At 29.7% G+C, this 27,188-nt stretch overlaps 1 protein-coding gene and 1 long non-coding RNA gene across 2 annotated transcripts; one reads left to right on the top strand and one right to left on the bottom strand.

The window, feature by feature from the left end:
* The first annotated feature begins 14,689 nt into the window (after nt 1–14,689).
* Nucleotides 14,690–17,759, top strand: LOC127151329 (uncharacterized). The gene is made up of 5 exons (XM_051090837.1): nt 14,690–15,110; nt 16,158–16,320; nt 16,413–16,512; nt 16,585–16,634; nt 17,347–17,759. Exons 1-5 carry the CDS (start codon nt 15,059–15,061, stop codon nt 17,468–17,470), a joined length of 489 nt encoding a protein of 162 aa, XP_050946794.1. The 5' UTR covers nt 14,690–15,058; the 3' UTR covers nt 17,471–17,759.
* A 4,235-nt stretch (nt 17,760–21,994) lies between these two features.
* Nucleotides 21,995–23,220, bottom strand: LOC127151474 (uncharacterized). The gene is made up of 3 exons (XR_007824463.1): nt 23,108–23,220; nt 22,761–22,837; nt 21,995–22,121 (listed from the first exon to the last, which is right to left on the bottom strand). It is a non-coding gene; the product is annotated as an uncharacterized LOC127151474 (long non-coding RNA).
* Nucleotides 23,221–27,188: the final 3,968 nt, after the last annotated feature.

Raw genomic sequence — 27,188 nt, 5'->3', positions numbered from 1 at the left:
TCCATCGACGGAGGTAGACCCACATGTAAATTCACTGTTCTTCGATGACAACTTCGCCCAACTCGCCATACAAACTCCTACAAAATTGAACATTCCAGTTCAAACTAGCATTCTGTTTCAAAGCGTATTCCATCTTTTGTCTAGATTGGTGCATCTTTGACCCATCTGTCGTCATATTAGTTCACCATCACTCAAAACCATATCCACCATTTCGGTCTGTCTCCATGGGTTTCTCCATTCTCCATTCAATTTGGTTTAGTCTTGATTCATCTGTTTGGTCTACTTTCGGTTGGTTCAATCATTGGGTCTGGTTCAGCTAGCCCAATTGTTAAGTTCTATTTTATGTATTTTCAAATGAGTCGTTCATGGGTCTTGTTATAATCTCTATGAGGATCTTCAACATTACCTAGAAATTCTTTATTTCGTTCTTCGTAGATTTTGTTATAGATGTCTAATGTTTCAATCCCCAAAGTTCTTCGTTTTGTTCTTCATGGATCTATCTTTAGTCTAGAAGTTCTTTGTGTTTTTGTTCTTTGTGGGTTTCTAATTCTATTCTAGATTGATCTATTGATTTGATTTAGATGTTTTCTTAACAAATTCAAGTTCGTGATTCTAACACCTTGAGCTTGAGGGAGGGTGTTAAAGAAAAAGTAGGGGTTTATGAATCATTAGTATTTTCCATTTATGAATTTTCCTTTAGTGGTTTCTTTGAGTTCTATATATATTCCTATGTAAAATATTATTATGTACTTTGAATTATTATGATCTATTCAATAATATAGAAATTTAACACGGTTAAATTATAAAAATTCCCTTTAATACTTACATTTTCTTCAATGTAGTTATTTGATATGAATATCTTGAACATGCTTGTATTGCTACCAAGGTCTTCCAGAAAATAGACAATGTTAGTTACGATAAACAACTTCCATCAAAATCGGTTGAACATGCTTGTATTGCCACCAAGGTCTTCTAGAAAAAATGTTGGCATTAGATATGAATATCAACATTCATGAATAAAATTTACTAACAATTACTAAATTGTTTGAAACCACAACTAATTACTCAATTTTTCACATGGTGTGCAAGTATATATACAAAAACATTGGGACTATCTCATCAACATACACATTATTAGTCCCCATTTAACTGGCTTTATAACTCATAAAACACTTATATATTGCATATTGACAAAACTAACATCAACGTCTATAACGATACAAACAAACAACAATGCAGGCTGCAAGTAGTTCTTTAAGTATGAATACCAATGTGTTCATAATAACAAATACTCCTCTTCCTTGCGATACTAAATCAAGACATTTAATTGAATCGGTAAACAAACAATTAACAAATTTGTGAAGAAATCGATGTGTGTTAACTACCAAATGCAACCTCACAAAAATACAAAAACAAGTGAAAAATGCACTGCTAAGTAGAATCACTAGTGAATCATGACTGAGCACCATACAACACAAAGATAAAAAATCTACAAAATCCAAAGGTTTATTTACAAACCTTGTACCTAAACCATAAAAAATCAAACAATACCTAAACCCGTCAAGCGTTGAAGATGGTCATCTAGCCCGGATATGAGCTGGACAAGGGGAGGAACTCAAATCTAAACGGATTTGGGTTAATCGTTTACATAAAAAAATGGGCAGAAGAGAGAGAGATACAAGAGAAACTCACTAACAGCATCGACAACGTTGATCTGAGTAGGACGACCGTTGAAAGAGGCTCAACGACGGGAACAATGGACGATGACCAGAGACTGATAATGGTCCCGCACGGTGAGAGTCAGAAGCGATGGTCTTGAAATCTATCTAGTCGGCGCTCAGTCGCAAGCGTTGGCGATGGAGAGATAGAGAGGCGTGAGGGAAGGTCGGAGAGAAATTTCGAGAAAAGGGAAGCTTTCACGCAAAACTCCAATTCCTCCCTCTTTTATTTCTTTCTTTTCATTTAATTTAAAATAAATATTTATTGTTTTATTATTTATATTTAATGACATTTAAAAACTGTCATAGATTGATGACACTTAAAAGCTGTCATAAATTCTTCAAAATCCAAAAAATTCCGTCTTTTCCGACCAAAAACACGAATTTTAGTATTTATGACAATTGTTTTTTCTCTCCTTTCATTTTGGGTTGTAGTTCACTGTCATGGTATATCATTTTTCTAACAGTGACTTTATTATTAACTTGTGTAAAAATATTAAGTTTCAAAAGTTTCAAAAAATACTCTTAAATTTTCCAAAAGAGTTTTAAAAAAATATTTTAGTTTCAAATGAAAATCGTTAAAAGTTTGCTTAAAAAATACCCCTGAACTTTCAAAAAAATTTTAGAAAATATTCTTAACTTAATAAAAATTAATAAATACCTCCACTGTTGTATTTGAACAAAAAACTTTAATTCCTCACAACACAATAACTTTTAATTTTCTTAAAAAAGTAAAAAGATGCTCCTAATCGTTAACATGACATCAATTTTCTTTAAGTTTAAAAAGAACCACTTTTAAAATAAAATTATACAGTGATTCTCTCTTTTTTTTTTTCCCTAGATACTCTAAAATTTATCTTAATTTTTCATTTCTTAGCTTACATTAATCTTCTCAACAACTAAAATAAATATGTTGGTGTTTTTATTTATTATTTTCCATGTTATTCTAGTTTATATATATTCAGTAAGATGTGCAATTTTATTTATTTATTTATTGCATAAATAATTGTCAAATAGTTAACAAAAAAGGCGAGCAAGGGGTGTTAAAGAATGGAGGGGAGAAGAAGATACAAAATAGAGAGGTAAGACGATATTAATGGTTTTTGTTCGTATAATAATAAGGATATTTTTCAAAACTCTTTTTCTAGTTTAAAGGTATTTTTTAATCTTTTGAGAATCATAAGTATTTTGAAACAAAACTTTAACGGTTTGCATCCAAAACTAACGATAAGAGTATTTTCTAACTCATTTTAAAAGCTTAAGGTTATCTTTTAGATTTTTGAAACTTTGTCACATTTTTAACTTAAAATGATAAAGTTGAGGTCATTTCTTATAATTTAGTTTATAATTTTCATACAGTCCGGCAGAAAATATCACATTTCACTACTACTAAAATAGACTCTCTTGACGTTTTTTAACTGTCAAGAATTATTATTCTTGACAATTTTAAAACCATCATTCAAGTCAATGTCAAGAAAGTCAAAGTTCTTGACGGTTAATAAAACATCAAGAATAGTGAACGACGTTTTATAAATGTCAAGTATATAAATGTTTATGACAGTTACAAACTGTCAAGAACATGAGTTTTCATGATATTTAAAAACCGTAAAGAGTATACTTCTTTATGAAATTTTAAAACCGTCAAGAATGTACTTGTTTATGACATTTTAAGATGTGGAGTGTTCCAACTTAAAATTTAATAGAAACTAACTCAAAATTTAAAGATGAAAATGTAATATCTCGAAATTGAATGAAAACTAATGAAAACTAAGCTCAAAATTTAATGAGGATATAAATAAAGATCTTTCTAGACAATAAACACCAAGTTGGGTAAATGATTAGAAGAGTTGGAGGTAAACTTCAACTTTAATATATCGATATTGATAGATTTTATATATTAGCTTTTGATTAGAGTTTTCAAATATAGTAAAATGAACTATATAAGTAATATAAAACATTATAATTGATCATACTGTGATGATGATATATATTATTATATGTGTCTCTATCAGGGTTTCTGTGTCAATTTGATATTAATACAAATAGTAATCTTACTCTATTAACAAATTTCATATTAATTATCATTTTTTAATTTGATTAGTCCCTTAACATTTAGTTAAATAAGGATCACTATAGTCAAAATTTAAAGTTAGGGGATACATTGAGTTGGAAGATTAGATACGTATACATTGAGTTTGAAGATTTAATAAACATGAACTTGCCTAACTATAAAGAAATGATTATACAAATAAAAAGTAGAATATGTTAACGTTTGATACAAGTTTAAGGTAGATATTGACTTCCAACTTTTTTGTCAGTCTTAGGCTTGAGATGGTAAAATATAGATTTGCATATAATAAAACAAATTATCGATATATAAAAGTAAATGTATTGAATTCGTCTAATATGTATTCATTTAATATATTCCCTGTAAGCCCAAGATCTTTTTATCCTTTGATTTCCTAAGTTGTATAGAAAAAATGAAGTTGTAAACGCTTTGGAAATTAATGCGTTGCTTGGCTATCATTTTGCACTATGCGGCCAAGTAATGGCCATGTGAACCTCCAAATTAAGGTGTGGTGTTAGGCGGCCAAGCATGTAGGAGGCAAGGCATGTGAATGAGCCAAGACAAGCTTATGCATTTAAGGGTGTTTATGCGGCAAGGAGTGCCAAAAACCTCTATGCGGCAACAAGGAACTTCTAGGCAAGGTATGCATTGAGGCAAGCCATTGAGTTCCATGCGAGCAAGGTGAACCTTATGCATTCAAGTGTGTCTTAGTCGTTCAAGGGAGTTTGGTGGAGTGGGAAACAGCTTGCTAAGGATGCAAAAGATGTCACTAGCTAGGAGGCCATGTGTAACGACCCAACTCTTTATACTAAGCTGAGGTCGTTACTAAAAAGAAACAATGACAAGAGACACTTTTTTGAAACGAGGAAAGAATAAATTTTCATTAAAAATGAAATATTAAAACATTGAAAAATAAATGCGGAAGCAAAACCGAGTCCCCATATGGCATGTCACAGATCCTTCTCTGTCGCTCGCCAGCTTTCCTCTACCTTTACCTTCGCTTGAAATGTTAAACATAGAAAGAGTGAGTATAAACATATACTCAGTAAGGGACCTACTACTAGTCCCGCTAGGTGTCTGTTAACTTCCCATTAGAGTCCTGAAAATGGTACCCAATCTCTGGCACGTTCCCGAACACGTGCAACATGCGCTCCCGTAGGAACGAAAATCTGGTCTTCCGTGTCCCGGGGGAGCACCTAGGACATGCTGGTCTGTAGTGAACCCGGGGTAACACTAAGACAATCGGGATGCGAGGACCCCGTCGAATCACTCGAATCATATCTATATCCATGCTAGACTGGCGTCCCATCGAACCACACAGTCCTAAATAGGTGCTGATCCCGAAGGACACCCATGCAGGTACGACTCTAATAGACAAAGTTAACAGAACACCCTATCCATAGCATGTAGCATAACATAACATCATAACATGGCATGAGTATTAATCTTAACGTCCTTAATCATGTGATTAATATATCATGCATTAACAATCATCAACAGTCATCAACAACATTCTACCGGTATATCGAGATGAGGGCACTCCTTATGCTAATAATCTCAGTCATCATCATCAATCATCAACATAATAATCTCAGTCATCATCATCAACATCAATACAATGACAGTCATTATCAGTAGCATCAAGTTATGCATTTTAGCTACCATCAATGCATAATCATAATTACATGCGGTCTCTTGAATTCAGTTCGAAGGTCTAGTAGGAGAATCTCTTACCTGGAGATTTTAGCCAAACAAGGTACTCCCTAGTTGACAGTAAAAATTCTCCAATTAACTTGATCCTAATCATAAAAGGAAAACTTAGTATCTTAATTAAATGAAATTAGCAATTGGCTAACATCCAAAAATCCTCCCAAATTAATTAACTTTCTAAAAATTGGGTTGAAACCAATTCAACCTTGATTGGGAAAAATCCAAGATTTAGATCTTAAAAAGTTTAGCCAATTGAACCTTTACAGAAACCCCAAATAGATCCAAAATAAATTAATAAAATATTAATTTAATTTCTTTGGCTTACCAAGGTTACTCAAATAAAGGTTGAAAAATTCTCTTATCCTTGATGGAAAAATTCATCACTTTAAATCCTCAAGCTTCCAAAGAGACCAATCTTAACTTCAACTGAGGCGGAGGCGGCGACATCAGAGGGTTATCTTAGAGAAGAAGATAAAGAACATTTTTCTTTTTCCTTTATTTCCATCTTAAGCATTCTAATGCTATTTATAGACCCAAATAATAACAATAATATTTATTATTATTATTTCCTTTTCCTTTTAGGATATATATATATAATACCAAAAAAATATACATATATCTTTATTCCCATTATCTTTCCTAAATAAATGCCTTAATCTTAGGCATTTATAACCATTAATAATAATAATAATACTTCTTTATTATTATTATTTTTCTCTCACCAAAATCTACAATAAATATATATTTATTTAAACCATTATTCTCTCTTATAAATATATATTTTTTTCGTCCAATCAAATCAACCATCTCTCTCTTCATGGATTATTTTCTTTTCCAAATAAATATAATTATATTCCATAATAAATTAACTACACTTTTCCAAATTATTAACTAAATATATATATCCACACATATATACTCAATTAATTACAATTCCACCAAAACTAACTTTTCCCTCCAAAATCTCAAATTAACTTAAATCCTCAATTCTTTTAATCAATCAAATCTTTTCCAATAAATCACTTATAACTTCCAACATGAATTATCTTAACCCAACCATAACAACTTCACTCCAGAATCAAGATTTATCTTTCTGCAGAATAATTAATTATCTTCCACAATAATTAATTATTATTTATCTTTACCCAAAATAATTAATTATCTTCCACAATAATTAATTATTATTTATCTTTTTCCAAAATAATTAATTATCTTCCACAATAATTAATTATTCTTTATCTTTCTCAAAAATAATTATTTTTTCCTTAAACAATTATACTTCAACAAATATAATTATCTTTTCCTTTAACATAATAATTATATATATATTTTCACATATACATATAATTATTAAATCTCCAACAAACTTTCCACCCCACAATTTAATTAAATAACGTCCATAATTATTTAATTAAATTCAACTTCAACAACACTAAAAATCCACAACTTTACTTAATTCTCTTAACTTACCATTTAAACAAAAACTTAACAAATACCACATGCCAAAACCTCTAATTAATTAAATATTCATCCAAGAAAATATTTAATTAATTTCAATTCCCACCTAAATCAAATAATTCTCATTAAATGGATTCAAAATAACGCCCAATAAATTATCTAAATTTTTGGGGCGTTACACCATGCCCTAACCATTATATAAGGGTAACTTCATAATTTAATTGTATTCCATTTGGCTCGTGCATTTTCTCTCATTTTAATTAAGTCTAAAAAAACTATTTGAATGTGATAGTTAAGGGTAAGGCTACTGGAGAGAAAAGTTATCATGAAGGGTTTTAATTGTTTAAGTTTTTCATCAAAGGCCACTTCTCGGGTGAATATAGAGCACTCTTCAAAGATCTAAAGCCACAAGACATAATGCATGGAATTTGAATATGGAATTTTTAGGGCATCTGGACAGTAGTTGTGTGTTGCTGAGCTTTGGCCGAGCACTAGGCGCCGAGAGTGGAGTGTGAGCGCAAAATAGGTCAATGGGAGATTTGGAAAATCTATAGGTCAAGAAAGATAGCTAAATTTGCAAGCGACAAAAATGTGTTTAAATGTTGATTTTAAGCACGATTTACTAGCTAAACGATTTGAGAACGCTTTAAGTAAATGTGTATGTTTTGCATACTGATGTTAGAAAGTTATTTTCAAAGGATGAAATTTAGCCAAGAAAGAATTGAGATTGATCTAATTGAGCACTGTTTAAAAGAAATAGCTCGAGTTTACTAATTTTACTAAGTTTTTGTTAAATAACTTGAGATTTAAGCAAAACACGATTTAAGTTTTATGAGATTTGTGAGTATGGTTAGCAATCATGTTTTAAGAATAGTGGTTTGCTATATGCGAGAGAATTATTTGAACCAACTGTTTCTAGTTTGAGTTTAAAATTTAAAAGCTTGAGATTTGAAACCATGTTTTATTTCATACCCTAGATGTCCGAAAAGAATTATAGTAGTTCTCTGGGGGAGTTTCTTATGCACATAAGTTTATTGTGATATGAGGATTCAGTACAGATCTAGTTTTCCATTATAGAGACTAGGTAAAGATGAGGGCCTCTTTGGATGCCTAGTTATCCATCTCGGGCAATTATATCAAGATGAGGGCACTCCTTATGCTAGCTTCCATCTTGGAGTTATACATAGTTTCAAGGTATAGGGAGAAACGAAAAAACTTGAGAAATTATTTTACTGCTTTGTTATATTTATTTACTTGAAAATTTATAAAATATGTTTTGTTTTAAAGCTAGTCATTCACGAAGCTTTAACTCACATCTTCAAAATGTTTTTTCATTTTTTAGGTAGAGATTGTGAGCCTAGCCTACCTGCTATTCATCTACTAGAGAGTTTTAGATTCTACTACAGTGTATTATTGTACATAGAACATGCATGGAGTCTGTATATATGTTTACTATGAGTTTTTTTTAGACTTGTATAGAAATTGCCTTGGGATATGTTTTGTTTGTCTAGGAATTTAAGTTAGTTTAGCTATGGATTATAGTACAGTTATTTAAGATGATTATTTACTTGAGTATATGCATGTATGGTTCCGTTTGTTTTAGTTGTTGAGTACATTAGTAGTTAAGTATAGGGTCATCAAGTATCATTGAGAGAACAATATTGTTAGCTTTCTTAGGAGAATGATATTTGTTGGCTTCATGTTGTCTCTTGAATTTAGAGAAGGTAGTTTGAGGTGAGACACTCTCACTCCAATTTATATAATTCTTTAATGATCCATAAATGAATTTCAAAGTTAGAAATTATGTAATTTCTAATTCGAGACTACTAAATTCTACCTTATAATAAATAAACTTACTTTATATAAATATATATTTGACCTTTTAAGTATATTTATAAAGATAGTCTTGACTTTCAACGTCAAACTTCTCATTAAACATCAACCATTCGAGAATAAATTATAATCTTGCCATTTGTGCGTGTGCTGCTAAACAAATTCACAATATGTGTTCATTACAATCAATCCAATTTGTCAAACCTTATCACAATATATTCTTGAAAAAAAAGAAAAGAAAAGAAAAAGAATGGTTTGGAATCTTCTTATCTACAAAAGTCTACAAAAATTTGGATTGATTTGAGAAAATGTATTATTCTAGTTCTAATTTCTTTTATTCAGGGATAGTTAAATACTCCAACATTTTTACATTTTTATATAATAATTTATTTTTTAAATTAAACACTTAAAAAGTCATACATACTATAAAATAAAATAATCCAAGTTACAATATAAAATATTTACTAAAAAATAGAATTCTTATTAAGAAAAGAATAGGCATAATGAAAGATTGTATTTACATTGATGTACTATATTACAAAATATCTATAAATTTCCCTTTTATAATTGAAAATGAAGTATGTGTCCAAAAGCCCAATATCGGTGTCATTCTCGATTCATATACATACTTTTATGGGGATGACCATACAAATCTTCAATATATTATTTTTTTTTAAAAAAACTTCAATATATAATTTATTTTTCTAAAAAAGTCTTCAATATGTTAATATTTGCAACCGATTCTAAAAATGTTACGCTTTGATTTGTACTGAACAGTCGCGTTTGGTTTATTTTTAAATGGACATGACATTTGGATTTTTAATAATTTATGATGATGATGATAATAATGGAAAAGGAAAAAAAAAAAAAGAATAGTTTGAGTTCACACGTTATTGACTATAAATTAAGTCTTAAAAAGAGAAGAAAAGAAAAGAAAAAAAAAACTATATAAACTGTCTTATTCGTTTCTGTCATTCCCGGATGAGTTCTACATCCTATACCACATTCCAAATGGAATAATGGCATAATTTAGCAAAATTTTAGTTTATATTGAGCTTATCTATGTGCTAATTCCAATGATGGCGCCCAATTTATCAAAATGGCCTTACAAAATACCTCCTACTGCTCTAACAAAAATAAGTAGAAAAAATAAGGTGCAATTGCATTATTGTCAAAAGAAAAAAAAAAAACCTGAAAAGTTTAAGTTTTGCAAAAATAGCACAGCTGGGCATTAGACCCAATTTAAAAGAGGAATTGGAATTGTGAAATAGTCATTTGATTACCTTCTAATATTCATTGATTACATTCATTCTACTTAGCCAAATCCAATAAACTAACATCCTAAGTTGTGTTGATGAGTCTCGAATAATATCTAGAGATATACAGGGATCGATGTTCGAGATATAGCTTAAAGGATTTATAATATAGATAAGGCTGAGTACCTTATCTTGGTAACATTATGGATACAACTCATTTTGTATTTGATACAAACATAATGATCTGACATGTTCGTGTAAGTGAAATGTGAGTGAAGGTATCCTATGCAACTATGTAATGAGTTTGCATAAGACCGGATCACGAAATAGTAACCACTAAATGTAAACCCGTCAACTATAGTTAGGTTTCTATTTTATTAGGATGACCTAGGTAACTTAGTCTTAACCTTGAGTATACTATGAACTATTGTTTGCGAGTGATTGTCCTTTGCTTTGTACGGGTAAGAATGATCAAATTACCGACTCAGTATGCTTATCATTTTGAAGACAATACCGAGTGGGGAGCTGAAAATATATAATCACATAAGATGAAATTCACTCATTCCTGAATTTAGGGTAAGTAGATAAGTGTTCCCTTAAATGGTGTCTCCAAGACTTGAATAAAGTACCCTACCCTCTCTATAACACGAGAGGGGTTTCTGTTTATTTGTTGGACCATAAACAGGTTGTTCATTAGAGGAGCACTGGTATTTAAGGACTACAAGTAACCCAAGGGTAAAACGGTAATTTAACCTAGCTGGTGGTACGAACACTTGTGAAGGACTACTTATTGTTATTGGTTTATATCCATGGACACATAAATATATCTATAGTGAGAATATTTCAGCTGTGAATCTTTAGTGGAGTGTACACACAAATAACGAATATTGATTAATGTGGTTGATGAGTTTAACTAATTAATTTTATATCATTTTAGTTTCTGATCTATAGGTCCATCAGGTCTCGTTCCTAGCTCGTAAAGGGTAATGAGATTAATATATATTGGTTGTAATCTGAAATGTTCAAATTTACTTTGGGAATTAATATGAGGAAAACTTCCATAAATATAACAAATTACTGAAATATTTACAGCCCGTGTAACAAAGCCCATAAAGTTACCCATTTTTTAAATATTCCAGGTTTGCCCTCCCATCTTTTTCTCCTCTCTCCGATTTATTTATCATCCTCTGTACTCTTCTTTTTTAGCTGCAGTTTTTTCCTTTTTTTTTTTTATTTATTTTAGATTTGGGTAACCAAATCTATTTTTTTCCATCGTCTTTTTTCATTCACTGCGTGCATCGTATCGTCTTTCTTCTTTTCTTTTTTTAAGTTTAGATTAGGTAACCAAATCCAAAGGATGTGTATAAAAAATCTTGAAAAAATTGGTTAGGCATTTAAATTAGGGTAACCAAAACTAAAAGATTGTGTATAAAGAATATTGAAAAAAATTGTTTATACCAAAGTTTGAAAAAAAAATCGTTTATATTTGGGGTAGCCAAATCTAAAGGATTGTGTAGCCAAATATAAACGATCGTATACCAAATTTTTGAAAAAAATCGTTTAGATTTGGAACCCCAAATCTAAAAGATTGTGTAGCCAAATCTAAACGATCGTGTAACTAAATTAAACGATAGAATTGAAAAAACAAATCTAAATGATCGTGTACCAAATCGCGTTACCAAATATATTACGTACATTTTTGACGGGACATTTTTGGTATTTTACATGGTGGGCCTCTGGGTTTTTTATATTTTTGGAATTGTTCTATACAGTGTAAATACTTTACCGCTCTTTATATTTTTGAAAAGACCCCTTAATATAAGGTATGGTGTTAATTAAACTTTATTATATAAATTTAATTTTGGATATGATTTGAAATTAATTAATGAGGGAATAAAATGTTTGAATGTGTTCAAATAATAATTTAATGTGAATTAGATTCATATTAAAACTATAGGTTAAAATTTAATGTGTATATGATACACATGTAACTATATGTTATGAAATAACTTTATAGTTGAATATGATTCAAATTTGGATTAAATAAAATATAAAATATTTAATTTAGCAATTAATTAATTGAAGAATTAATTAATAATTTAATTTAATTTTAAGAAAATTTTCATAAATATAACAAACTACTAAGATATTTATGGTCCGTGTAAGCCCATAAAGTTACCCATTTTTAAACATTCTAGGTTTGCCTTTCCGTCTTTCTTCTCCTCTTTCCTGCGATTTTTTCTATCGTCTTTCTCCCTTTCCTCTTCTTTTTTTCCGCTGCGATTTCTTTCCATTGTTTTTCTTCTTTTCATCTTCTTTCTTTTTTTTTACGTCTTTTAGATTTAGATAATCAACTTTGATTTCTTTTTCTTCTTTTTCTTTTTTCGCTGCGATTTCTTTCCATCGTTTAGATTAGGGTAATCAAATCTAAAAAATTGTGTATAAAAAACCTTGAATTTTTTTTGATTGAAGTAGCTAATATAAACAATCGTGTAAAAAAAATAAACGATTATATACCAAAAGAATTAAAAAAATGTTTAGCCAAATCTAGACAATCGTGTACTAAATTTTGAAAAAAAAAATCATTTAGATTTGGGGTAGCCAAATCTGAACGATCGTGTAGCCAAATCTAAACGACCAAATCTAAACGATCGTCTACCTAAATTAAACGCTAGAGTTGAAAAAATAAATTGTTTAGATTTGACTATCCAAATCTAAACAACTAAATCTAACGATCGTGTACCAAATATATTACACATATTGTTGACGACGTGGTTGACGAGACATTTTTTGTATTTTCCATTTTGGACCTATGGGTTTTTTCCGTTTTCAGAATTGTTCTATACAGTGTAAATATTTTGTCGTTTTGTTCTACTTTTTAAAAGACCCCTTAATTTTATTTAATTAAATTTGATTTGATTAAATTAATTAAATTAAAACTATAAATTATGTGAGAGATATACATTTAAATATGATTTAAATGAAATATTAATGAAATATGATTTAATTAATTCATTAATTAATTAACTAATTAGTTTAAATTAAATGAATAATTCCCTTACGTGGGAATTATTCAAGTGAGGTGGAATGCTTTCCACATATCTCAATAACGTCCTCATCTTAAGGATGAAGAAAGGGGAAGTAGGTAACGTTACACAAAAAGACTTTTTTCTTTTTTTTTTTTTTTTCTGAAAAAAATCACTATGTGTATTCTCTCAATTCTCTATGCAAAAGTTTTCATTCCAATTTTTGTTCTCACAAACCAAGATCTCAAGCTTAGAGATTAAGGAGATTTCCAAGTAGTGGTGCCACATAAATTGGTGTTTGACAGATACAGAGACTTCAACATACGCAAGTGTTCTCTGTAATTTATATATATATATATATATATATATATATATATATATATATATATATATATATATATATATATATATATATATGTATGTATATTTATATTTATATTTGTAAAAGCATGTTTAGCTTTTAGGTTAAAGAAAATTAGTTTATGTTTTTTTTTCCAATGTAATGGTACTTTTAATTTTCCAATTAATTTAAATTTAGGGTTCTGTTGAATTGTTCTGCTGCAAAAGGGCTTTTATTCCTTCAAACTTTCCATTAGGAGGTACCATAGAATATCGTGAACCCTAAGGAACAAACATGATCTAGTTATTTCGTAGGAACTCTCATTAGTGTGGTTATTTTGAAGGAGCATGTAACTGATCGGGTTGTTAAGTGATCCTGTCGGACAACACATGGAAATTGGCATGACAAATTAGTGGTCCCGTCGAACGTACACAATCATGGAGTTGGAAAAAGGTAGTGACCCCAAAGTTAATAGACACCACAATCCAAAAGCATGTAACAATCATCATAAACATGACATGAAACATCAATCATAATAGTTCATAATTATGTAATCCATCAAACATGCATAATCGTCACGTAACATCAACCAACTACTACAACTACTCATTACATTTTAGCTACCATCAGTACATAATTAGTAAATACATGCAGAATCTTAAATCTTAAGTGTAAGGTCTAGTAGTAGAAGTCTCTTACAACTCGTCTATGCAATTTTACCTACTATTAATGCATATCACAACTAAAAAAAGGGACTTTTTTTACGGTTGTGGTTTAAACATCTTGACGTTTTTTGAAAAAAACGTTTAGAAACGGGTGATTGGAAAGATAAACCGCCAAGAACTTTTATGAAAAGGTGGAGGTAGGCTAATTGTTAGATATCTTGATATTTTTGAAACGTCAAGTAACATGTATTTTTCCTTGACGTTTAATATCTATTAAATTCTTGACGTTTTTAAAACGTCAAGAATATTTATAAATTCAACATTCTTGACGTTTTGTAAACATCTATCAAGTAATATGTAATTTTTCTTGACGTTTTAAGAACGTCAAGTAATATTAATTAAATTTTTGATGTCTTAAAACGTCAAGAATTTTTATAAAAAGGTAGAGGGGAGTCATTTTCTAAAGTTCTTGACATTTTTTAAACGTCAAGTAATATACTTTTCCTTGATGTTTTAAAAATGTCAAGATTTACTAAATAATTAAAAATAAAATATTGAATTTTTAATTAATTAAAAAAAGCCCTAATCTTCTTCCTTTCCTTTGAAAACGTCAAGGCCAGCCGTCTCGGGTTTGCTTCCCTACTCTTTCATCTTCTCGTTCGCAAAAATGAAGCACCCAAACCGCTGTCTACTAAGTACGATCTTGTGCTTCTCGTTTCGTCATCCATTGTGTACAAGTCCGCCGTCTTCCCGTTCGCGAAAAAAGTTCGATCCTTTGCACTTCCACTTCTGCCATCCACTGTGTATGGGTCTTCTGCCTTGCCATTAGCAAAAAAAGTCCCTTGCACTTCTGCTTTCGTCGTCGATGAGCCTAAACTTTCGTCTGTCGTCCACTATGTGAGCCTAAACCGTCCTTGAAAAAGAACACATTTTGTACGTTCAAGTTTCTTCACCAGAAAACGTCAAAAAGGAGCCTGACTTGCTATGTACGAGCCTAACCACTCAGTCCTTTGGCGAACGTCAAGTTTCTTCATCGGTAAGTATGTATTGTCTCTTCTATTGGGTCAATTTCAGATTGGTACTAATATATAGATAGAAAATTCCTTCAAATTTCTTAACTCTTTAATCTTTACAAGTTTTTCAAAACCATGTCTAAATTTTAGAAACAATAATGATGGGAATTGTGTGGTTTCGATGAGATTTGGAATTTATAATGCAAACCAAAGAAAGTGGAAATTGTGTCATCTGGATCACCATATGTTTTTGTTTGACTGATAGTAGAAATCGTGATGCGGTAGTGGAGATTCGTGTTGTTAACGTTTTGAGTCTATTTGAAATGAACATCATAAGGATAATTGTTTCTAAAGATTTTGTTGGTGTGTTGAGTTCTGCTACATTTTTAATAATGATGTTTAATTTAATAGGTTAAAGTACTATTCCATTTTATATAGTGATTTTAAGGGGTGTGTGGCGTGAGGTTTTAACTTTTAACTATTAGTATTGAAAAGAAAATATTCATTCCTCCTGTGTGTTATACTCTTCAAAGGAAGAAAAACGATATGTTTTGAAGACTTTGTCCGAAATAAAGGTTCTCAAAGGTTACTCTTCCAAAATTAGAAACCTTATGTCAAATGACAGATGTAAAACTTAGATAATTTAAAATCTTATTATTGTCATTTGCTCATACAATAGTTGTTTCCTATTGCAATCAAATCGGTGCTACCGAAACATATTCGTTATGGTATAACTAGGTTGTGCATCTTTTTCAATTCTGTGTGCAACAAGGTATTAGATGCGCCACAATTAGACAAGTTAGAAGAAGATATTATGGTAACACTGTGTTTATTTGAGAAGTATTTTCTCCCTTCATTCTTCACAATCATGATTCATCTCACAGTACACATAGTTAGGGAAGTCAAACTTTGTAGCCCTATATATCTTCGATGGATGTATCCTTTTGAAAGATTCATGAAAGTCATAAAAAACTCTGTGAGGAATAGGTATCGTCTAAAAGATTGTCTTGCTGAAAGTTATTTAATAGAAGAAGTTGTTGAATTTTGTTTTGATTTCTTATCTGGAGTAGATCTCATTGAGCTTGGAACTCGCAAGTCACAAGATCATTTAGAGACTTCAAATATTGGTAAATCATTGTCCATGGGAGTTCCCTTCAAACCTGAACAAGAACTTCTACAACAAACTTATCGATATGTCTTAGAAAATACAATTGATGTCCAACCACATACGGAGTAAGTTTATTCATTGCTTTCTTAATTGTTTCATTGACTTTTATATAACTAATCTAACTATATTACAATTTTTGAATTATGACTACAAAAAGAATATATGAAGGCTTTGCAACTACAATATCCTATAAGTCTAAAAATCAGAAATGGCTTCAAGAGGAACATAATCAAACTTTACATTGGTTACGAGAAGAGGTATAATGTTGAACATAGTAATTTATTTACACATGTTTTGTGTTGAACTTGAAATAAGAATTCTCGTGGTAGGTATCAACTGAGCTTGAACTTGGAAATACTGAAGTCTCAAATAACTTAAGGTGGAATTTTCATGACTCTCATTCTTTTATTATTACATATAGTAGTTATGCAGTAAAAGGATGTCACTATCACTCCAAATCTTGTGATAAGGATCGAAATGTACAAAATAGTAAAGTTAGCTTAGTTGCAAAAACAATGCAATTGTCTAGTTCTAAAGACAAAAATCCCGTCATTGGAGATATGTGTCATTCTATGGAGTGATACAAGAGATATGGGAACTTATTTATAATACGTTTAATGTTTCTGTGTTTAAATGCAATTAGGTTCAGAATAGTGGTGGTGTTCGGATCGATGAACTTGATTATATTTTAGTTGATTTAAATAGAGTAGGACGCAAGTCAGACTCCTTCATAATAGCAAGCCAAGCAAAATAAGTGTTTTATTAGATGGTCAGTTGTACTTACTCCACCACAAAGAGACTTTGAAGATAGGTATAATGACGAAAAACTTGGTGATACAATACTATAGTGTCAAGGAATATCGAATGATATGTCAGATGTCTATTTAAATAATGAATTGGATGAGAACATCTCAATGTACGTACGATCAGATTGTGAAGGCACATGGATACCTACATAGTATTATAATGGTGTGCTTTCAAAATTTAAGACAACTTGTACTATAAGTTTATCATGTTCATTCATATCTTTTCATTATTTATTATTTAAAACTTGTATATCATGCTAAATATTTCTTGATTTTGATTGACAGTGTTTGCTTCATACGCCTCATGGACGATTTGAATGAAGAACTTGGTGTTGGTGAGTTGAATGCAACATTTGGAATTGAGGATGAGAAAAAAGAGATTGGTATTGGAAATGAAACCTTAAAATAGATGAAGAGACCACAAGGACTTACTATTATGTTTAATGTAACTCATATTAGAAGTTTGGAAGAGAAGAAGGTAGTGAGGTACAATGAAGACGTAGTATTTATTGGTGAGAACGAAGCCAAGCCAAAGTCTTTCATGGGGTCTCCAACACATTATCATGTCCCTATCACATATACGTCTTGAAAAAGTGTGCCTGTAGAACTGAAAGATAAGATATTCACTACAGTTGAGGTATATATAATTTTCGTATGCTTATATCGATAATGTTATTGATGGACGGACACTTTACTAAGTACTTTTAAATATTTAGGCCGCATTCATCATTGATCCAATATCGAGGAAAAACATTCTCCAAACTGCAGACATTTCATTTCGTTGGTTTAAGAATTGGCTAACAATGAAATACAATATGCCACATAATGATGAACAGCAACTCCTACAAGTTCCACAAAAAAAGTATTCATTTATTGATCAAAATCATTGGGAAGAATTTTTAAGGTCAAGATTATGTGAGACTTTTCAAGTATGAATAACGTTTATTGAGCAAAATTATTATGAAGAATATTTGTTACTTTCTCACTAACAAATACATTTGAATATAGGAAACAAGACAATTGCAACAAAATATCGATGATCTAAGAACAAGTACAACCATAGAATTTTGTGGAAAGGTTATGCCAATCTTATTAAGGAGATGATGAAAATAAATTTATGTTCATACAATTATTAAGTTTATCCAAGTTTATCAAAGGTTTTGTCCATCTTGTTGAGGAATTGGAATGTAGAAGAAGGAGGTACTACAAGAAATGGGGCCTTTTTCGATGCATAAAAACGTTGGAAAACATGTAAAATTTATCGAAAACTAAGTTTTTGACGTCGCAAGAGACGTTGGGAAGAGAGTCGAAAGAAATGTGTCGGGTGACAAATACCTGACAGTCACCAACACGACATCAAGAGTATATGTCTCATGATGGCAGCATTTTTGATGTTGTTCGTGCGTAAAAAACAATCCATCCCCGACGTCACATGTCTAATGTTTGCGTGTGTTAAAAATAACCATCCCCAATGTGATGTTAGAAACCATATTCCCAATGATTTCTTGGGTGCGTCAGGATATAGACCATATTCTCGACGTATGTGGTGTGTCGAAAAATATTTTAAATATATATTTTTTATTTTTTTCTGAAATATTTTTTATTCAATTATAATATTCATATTCATTTTCAATTCTAGTACGATTTATGCAATATTAAATTATAGAAAATATAAAATTGAGCAAAAATTTAAACATGATTACGAAATAAAAAATAGTAAATGTTCATAATGCAACAAATTTCAACAAAGTTCATAATACAAATTAAAAATAGTAAATGTTAAAAAAAACAAAGTACACAAAAATTCATACAAAATAATGTACGTCTCCTAACGAGCCTCGTACACCAGTCTATACCACAGGAGCTACAATGATACAAAAGTGCCTAAGTTTAGTACATATGTATATCATCATTGAATAATGCCATTTCAAGAACTTAAGAATAATGGAAACATCGTATCGTAAAGCTAGAGATCATGTGGTGGTCCTTGTTGTGCCTGAGTCATGTCTTCTATGAGCTTCTACATTTATTCCACTTGTAAAGCTAACATATCTTGGTTTCTTTTATGTTCTTCAATCGCTCGCTTAGTTCATCAAGCTTGACCCATAACTGGCGTTCTACCGTGGATTACGTTGAGGTCGTGGCACTGGTCGACTAGCATCATGCGGGCCTTGGGCTTGGGTCCCCAACGAAAGTCTTTTGAGTAGCCCGTTTGTCTACTCAACACAGTCTCACATATCTTGTCCCCAGAGAGTGGTTGAGAACCCTCTGGCGAAAATATGAATAATTGAATTTCTTACTAATTAAAAGTTAACATGTGTTCCAAATTGAAATTGAAGACATAAATTGGCAAATCCTGATGACCCCATGCGTTTTCATTATGACTGTTGGATCAATTTAATTATTTTGGTTTAATTAAATATTATTTATTTGGCTTAAAGTTCAATTGAGCCCAAAGAGAGGCTTAATACAGCCCTTACGTTAAATAAGAACCAAATTTATATGGTTAGGCCTAGAGGTTTGATTCATGGGCCAACCAAGCCGAAGCCCATAAAGCTCACTAGAGAATTCTATAAGGTCCAAAGAGAATTCTTCCAAAAAGTAGAAGACTCCTTAACTCCTGAAGCAGAGCAACCTCGAAAGTTAAAGATACAAGCTTTTTTTCAAGATTCTAACTTCAAAAGCCTCACATGTTACGCTTCCTAAAATCAAGCGTAGGCATTCAACCGAGAGAAAATTAAAGGATTCATACTAGATATTAAACCACATTGCAATATCATAATCAACATCAATACACAAGTTCAACTCCACAAAACACGTTTCTCTAAAAATCTCGTGCAAACATGATGGATTTGAGGTTTCATCAAAAACCTAAACTTTATTTTAAATTGGAGATAAAATTTGGAGTGAGCTTCTCCGTTCACTTAAATTGATACTAATTTCCAATGATACTGGTGATTTTTTAATAGCAAAGCGAACCCAAAAACTATTTGCCTCTAAAAAAACCATTTCATAAGTTGTAAATGAAAAAAAAACTAAGCAATGTTAGTTTAATGGAAAAGAAGGTGAATATTTATGAGTTTTTTTTTTAAACTATAACAAACAAGCTAAATATTTATACTGTATAAAACAATTTTAAAAACAAAAAAAATCTCAAAGGCCTACAAAGGGAAATACAAAAAATGTCCTGGTCAACATGCAATTAATAGGCCACATGCACACATGAAATTCTTCTTCTAAATGATCATGAATCAGGATCTTGTAGGAACTTATACATGATCATGTAGGAAAAGATACACGATCTTTTATTTCTTTTTAACGATGGAAAAATGCTTCAAATCTAAACGATTGTGTTAATCATGCTAAAAGATCGTGTTGACTAGGTAAGCAATCGTTTAGATCACATATACACGATCATGTAATTCCTAAATGATGGGAAAAGAATTTCAAATCTAAACGATTGTGTTGACCATACTAAACGATCATGTTGACTAGGTAAGCGATTGTTTAGATCATATCAAAGTTGTCTTGATCTTGATCTTCAAAGTGATCATTTAAATGATCTTGATATTCTGGAAGAGGAGCTGTAAGAAAGAAAGAGAAGATGAAGAAAGAAAGAAACAAAAAGAAAGAAATTAAAAGAAGATGAATAAAAATAGGAGTTGAAGTAGGAGCTGAAGAAATCTGAAAGAGAATGAATAAATTGCAAAGAAGAAAAAAAAAAAAAGAGAAGTGACAAATCGTCCGAAATATCAAGGGCAAACTTGAAATTTATGAAAAACATTATTGGCTTCATAGGCTTTTTGATTTTATTACACAGACATGTTTTTTTATATTTATAAAAATTAACCTAATATTTATTCAGTTGAGTTTAATTTTCTTTTTATTTAAAAAAACTCGTTCTTAGTTTGTAAGCTGAAGACTCCCCTGTCTCTTTCTCTCTTTCATCATAAACCAAATGTTGCCAATTGAAGCTATTTTTCCCCTTAAAAAATCAATGTCGCTTGCTCCACTGCTGTACTTGCCGCTGACCACAAGTGCACGATTCGGTCGCTAGTCTCTCTTTGTTTTCTCTTTCTATCAATTGTCTTCTTCAGTTTTCTCTTTTTATCACTTGCTGCCACTACTTGAAGTTTGGGCTTTAACGACGAAAATTTTGGGTCATAAAGACTTTCAGCGACACAATTTTCGCGTCATTGAAGCTACTGTCAAGAAAGGCTATTTAACGACACTTTGGAAAACGTGTCATTAAATATGCTTAGATGACATCAAAATTGTGTCATTAATACCTTTACTTTGATGCAATAAATATGTCATCGTTATCTATAACTCGACACCAATATATTATCATCAATACCCTTGCATTGACGCAAATCATATGTCACCATTACCTATTACTCGACACGAATATATTGTCATTAATAACCTTATATTGACAATTTAAATATGTCACCGTTATCTATACCTTGACACAAATATATTGTCATTAATACCCTTACATTGACACTTTAAATGTGTCACAGTAATCTGTCACTCGACACAAATATATTGTCATTAATACTATTACATTGACAATTTAAATGTGTCACCGTTATCTATCACTCAACACCAATATATTGTCATTTATACTCTTATAACGACGCTTTAAGTGTGTCACTTTTCAATATAACTCGACACTAATATATTGTCTTTATAAATGTTTCGTTACACAAAATTGTTGTCAAGAAATGTGCTTTAATGACACTGTTTCTGTTTAATAAATGCTTATATGTTGACACATGTTTGGTGTCGTTATTCTTCATTTTCGCAACACATATTTTTCTGTCATATATTTATTCTTTTAAAAAAATTAAATACTAAATTTTAGCATTACCCACATACGTTTGGAAAAATATTTATATTGATAATAAAAAATATAACTTACATTATCGGTAAATATTTTACAATAATCCAAAAGATAAATTTACTGTAATATTACATGTATGTTTGACCTAATCTAATCAAACTGACGTATAAGTGAGAGCTTGATCGATACTATAATCTATAGATTCTTCAACTACCTGCAAATTTGAAGAAAATGAACCTTAGCCAACATTCATTATGAAAAATGCATAAGCATAAGCATAAACATTAAGTACATGCCAAACAAAAATCACCTTCTTAATAAGTAGACCAATAAACTTTTCAAAATAAGTGCCCAAAGTTCATACAATTATGGTTTTTAATAAAAGACCCATAAGGAATGCAAAAGATTATATAAAAAAAAGAACACCGACTACATAAGCATAGACATAAACATAGTATATAAATGTTGCAAATGTAAGTTCCGATTCAATCTTTACAGACCAAGCAATATTCTAGTTTTCATCAAGTTGAATTTAGCATAAACTTACCCTTAGCCCCCTCTCCTCCAAAGTAATTACAAAACAACATGATTTCTATAACATATGTCTAAGCGTATTGAACAAAATAGCTTTTAAATGACTACCATAACTGCAGAATAATCAACTTAACAAAGTATCGAGTTCATAAATACATGTCAACACGATTCCTAAAACATATGTCTAAGTGGATCGCACAAAATAGATTTTCAATGGCTACCACTGCAGGATAATCAAAGCAACATTCCTAAGTACATATTAACATGATTCCTAAAATAAAATAGTTAAGTTACGTTACAAAACATAAAGCACGCTTACCTCTTTCTTTTAATCCCCACCTCCATATCTTGATTACCCTCTACAGGGACTTCTTCTTTCTTGCAAGCTCGGAAGCCCTAATAATGAATAGCAAACTACGTAAGTTATACAATTATTGTTTCATATGCAATATATTAACTCATTATTTGATCCCTAACGGAGTTCATGATAAATTAAGTTAACATCATTTTCAAAGTTATTCGAAGAACAAAAGTTCCAACCAATGTTATGAGAAAACAACAAACAATGTAACAAATAACAAACACTTTAAAATTTTACATACTCTAAAAATCCAAATAATATATAAAATCCAGTTGCAAAATAAGTAAGTTTCAAAAATTTCTTACCATGAGGATTGGGAAGTGTTGCTATCAAAGATCTCTTATAGTTTCTCTTCTATCAAATTCAACCCAAAAAATCGAGTAGACAATATATTGATCTAAATAATCCTTGTTTTTTCCTGGGAACCATAGCACAAGAAAACATCATCATTAACATACAACACATAAGCAAATTTTTAATGGCTTAAACTGAGAAGTCCTAGTTTTGTATCTTATCCTCTTATAGTTTTTAATTTAGTCTATCACTATTCTTAAATATTAAAATTAGATGATAATGAAACTTACATAGCATGATACTTCATAGATTGGCAGAAGTTCGAAAAAGCTAAAAAAGTCATCTAAGTGAAGAAAAAATGAAATTTTTTTTTACTAATTGGAAAATGTAATATACTAGTTGCAAGCCAAGAACCATAAAATCCATAAATGAACATTACTTCTTTCCCGTCTCAAATTTTTATATCCACATGGCAAAACAACAAATGAATTTTTCATACATTTTGCAATTATAGAAATTGAAAAATAAATAATAATAACAATAATAATAATAATAATAATAATAATAATAATAATAATAATAATAATAATAATAATAATAATAATAATAATAATAATAATAATAATAACAACAATAATAATAACAATAATAATAATAATAATAATAATAATAATAATAATAATAATAATAATAATAATAATAATAATAATAATAATAGCAAAACATAACAATGTGAAATATGACAAATACAGGTTGGGAAATAATACAAGTTGACAAATGATACAACAAACAATATAGTTGACAAATAATACAGGACGGAAATAATATACAAGGTTAGAAATACTATATTGGAAATAATACACAGATTGAGAATAAATATATTGAAAATAATATAAAATAATATATTGAAAATAATACAAAATAATATATTAGAAATAATATAAAATAATATATTGAACATAATATAAAATAATACATCGAAAATAATATAAAATAATATATAAAAAATAATAAAAAATAATATATCGAAAATAATATAAAATTATATATCAGAAATAATATAAAATAATATATCGGATAAGGTTGAGAAATAGTACACGTTTGAAAAATAAATATCAAACCTAACAAACTATTCTATCTTTCACAAGTCTAGTCATAAACAATAAACCAGAAAAATTAACAATGGTCAAATTAAATCAATTGGTTTAAATCTAACAAATTAGAATATAGAATAAACTCAAATGGCCTAAATCTAACAAATTTGAAGCAAATTAATTGGCCCAAATTTGCTAAATTTGAAGCAACTACAAATTCAATTGGCTTGAACCTAACAAAATTAAAGCTAGTAATGACATTAAGCTCAAATGACTTAAATATAATGTATTTGAAGTACATTGAAATTAATTGGCCTAAATCTACTAAACTTGATGCAACAATAAATTTAATTGACCTAAACAACAATAAATTCAATTGACTTAAATTTGAAGTAACAATAAAAGCACAGTGAACCCAATTGGCCTAAATTTGAAGTAACAATAAAGCACACTAAACCCAATTGGCCTAATCCTAACAAAATTAAAGTCACCTTAAAATTCATTAACGAAATTACAACAAAACAAATTTGAAAAAAAAGTTTTCCTTAGCTTTTTTCAACCCTTAAAAGGGAAGGGAAAGAAAGGAAATTAAAAAAAAAAGATTACCTTTGATAGAATAGTTTCCTTAGCTTTTTTTCGACCCTTCCAATTGATCTTAATTGAACGTATCCTCCAAAAAAAATCCTCCTTTATTTTTATAGGGCAGTGGTTTCAAGAGTGGAGAATGTGAGAGTGAGAGAGAAAATTGGGTTAGTTAAGAGAAAATAGAGAGGAGGGTGGAGAAGGTGGGAGTCGGAGAGAAAATTGGGTGAGTAAGGGAAAATAGGGAGAAACTGATATTCATTTTTTTGTTTTTGTTTTTGTTTTTAAAAAGAAAAAGTTAAATTCAAATTCAAATCCAACTTTTAAAATAAAATAAAAATAAATAAAAATAAAGTAAATAAATAAAATAAAAAATTAAATAAAAGTAAAAAATAAATAAAAGATAAGATGTTGTATTCTACAACCTCTTAAAAGATTATCCTTCTATTGGATCAAAAAATATTTCTTGTAGACAATGATAATCAATTGAATTTTGCACTTTAATTTTCTAAACAAAATGCATCTTGCATACTAATTAAACAATCAAGAGCAAATTAAAAGATTGTTTCATAGAGATCACATGGAATTGAATTCGTTCTTGAACAAAAATTAAAGAATCAATATGCTAAATTAGAAGAAAAATGGAAGAAACTTTCAAAGAAATTGAATACCCATTATCCTCTTACCTCTTAGAAGATTACCCCTCTATTGAAATAAAAGATTGATGGAATATCTTGCTGGAATTTTTTCTCCATTGAAATAAAAGATTGTCGAAATATTTTTGAGAGAAAAAATGACAGAATGAGACGGGAGAGTTTTGAAAAAATGATAATTAGAGAGAATTTGGGTGAAAATTGGAATTGGATTTATGAATGGATCAAATATAATTAAAAATTGATTAAGATTTACCGAAAAAATGGTTATATTGTAACGCCCCAAAAATTTAGATAATTTATTGGGCGTTATTTTGAATCCATTTAATGAGAATTATTTGATTTATGTGGGAATTGAAATTAATTAAATATTTGTTGGATGAATATTTAATTAATTAGAGGTTTTGGCATGTATTGTTTGTTGAGATTTTGATTAGATGGTAAGTTAAGAGAATTAAGTAAAGTTGTGGACTTTTAGTGTTGTTGAAGTTGAATTTAATTAAATAATTATGGATGTTATTTAATTAAATTGTGGGGTGGAAAGTTTGTTGGAGATTTAATAATTATATGTATATGTGGAAATATATATATAAATATTATGTTAATGGAAAAGATAATTATATTTGTTGAAATATAATTATTTAAGGAAAAGATAGTTGTATTTTGGAGGGAAAAGTTAGTTTTGGTGGACTTGGATTTAATTGAGTATATATATATGGATATATATATTTAATTAATAACTTGGAAAAGTGTATTTAATTATATTATGGAATATAAATATATTTATTTGGAAAAGAAAATAATCCATGAAGAGAGAGATGGTTGATTTTGATTGGATGAAAAAGATATATATTTATAAGAGAGAATAATGGTTTAAATAAATATATATTTATTTTAGATTTTGGTGAGAGAAAAATAATAATAATAAAGAAGTATTATTATTATTATTAATGGTTATAAAAGCCTAAGATTACGGCATTGATTTAGGAAAGATAATGGGAATAAAGATATATGTATATTTTTTTGGTATTATATATATATATCCTAAAAGGAAAAGGAAAAGGAAATAATAATAATAATTATTATTATTGTTATTATGTGAGTCTATAAATAGCATTGGAATGCTTAAGATGGAAATAAATGAAAAAGAAAAAGGTTCTTTATCTTCTTCTCTAAGATAACCCTCTGCTGTCGCCACCTCATTTGAAGTTAAGATTGGTCTCTTTGGAAGCTTGAGGATTTAAAGTGATGAATTTTTCATCAAGGATAAGAGGATTTTTCAACCTCCATCTGATTAACCTTGGTAAGCCAATAAAATTAAATTAATATTTTATTAATTTAATTTTGGATCTATTTAGAGTTTTTGTAAAGGTTCAATTGGCTAAACTTTTTAAGATTTAAATCTTGGATTTTTCCCAATCAAGGTTGAATTGGTTTCAACCCCTTTTTTTTAGAAAGTTAATTAATTTGGGAGAATTTTTGGATGTTAGCCAATTGCTAATTTCATTAATTAAGATACTAAGTTTGCCTTTTATGATTAGGACAAGTTAATTGGAGAATTTTTACTGTCAACTAGGGAGTACCTTGTTTGGCTAAAATCTCCAGGTAAGAGATTCTCCTACTAGACCTTCGAACTGAATTTAAGAGACCGCATGTAATTATGATTATGCATTGATGGTAGCTAAAATGCATAACTTGATGCTACTGATAATGACTGTCATTGTATTGATGATTGATGACGATGACTGATGTGAAATTAATGA

The sequence above is a fragment of the Cucumis melo genome, chromosome 10 (assembly GCF_025177605.1).
Source record: "Cucumis melo cultivar AY chromosome 10, USDA_Cmelo_AY_1.0, whole genome shotgun sequence".
Lineage (NCBI taxonomy): Eukaryota > Viridiplantae > Streptophyta > Magnoliopsida > Cucurbitales > Cucurbitaceae > Cucumis > Cucumis melo.
This window is presented reverse-complemented; position numbering and strand designations above follow the sequence as displayed.

What these genes read in the sequence shown, in the direction of transcription:
- LOC127151329 (XM_051090837.1), top strand. Translation starts at nt 15,059, where the DNA reads ATGTACGAGCCTAACCACTCAGTCCTTTGGCGAACGTCAAGTTTCTTC. An exon ending in TACATTGGTTACGAGAAGAG is followed by an intron (nt 16,513 to 16,584) that starts GTATAATGTTGA and finishes TTCTCGTGGTAG; the next exon opens with GTATCAACTGAGCTTGAACT. An exon ending in GAAGTCTCAAATAACTTAAG is followed by an intron (nt 16,635 to 17,346) that starts GTGGAATTTTCA and finishes TTTGATTGACAG; the next exon opens with TGTTTGCTTCATACGCCTCA.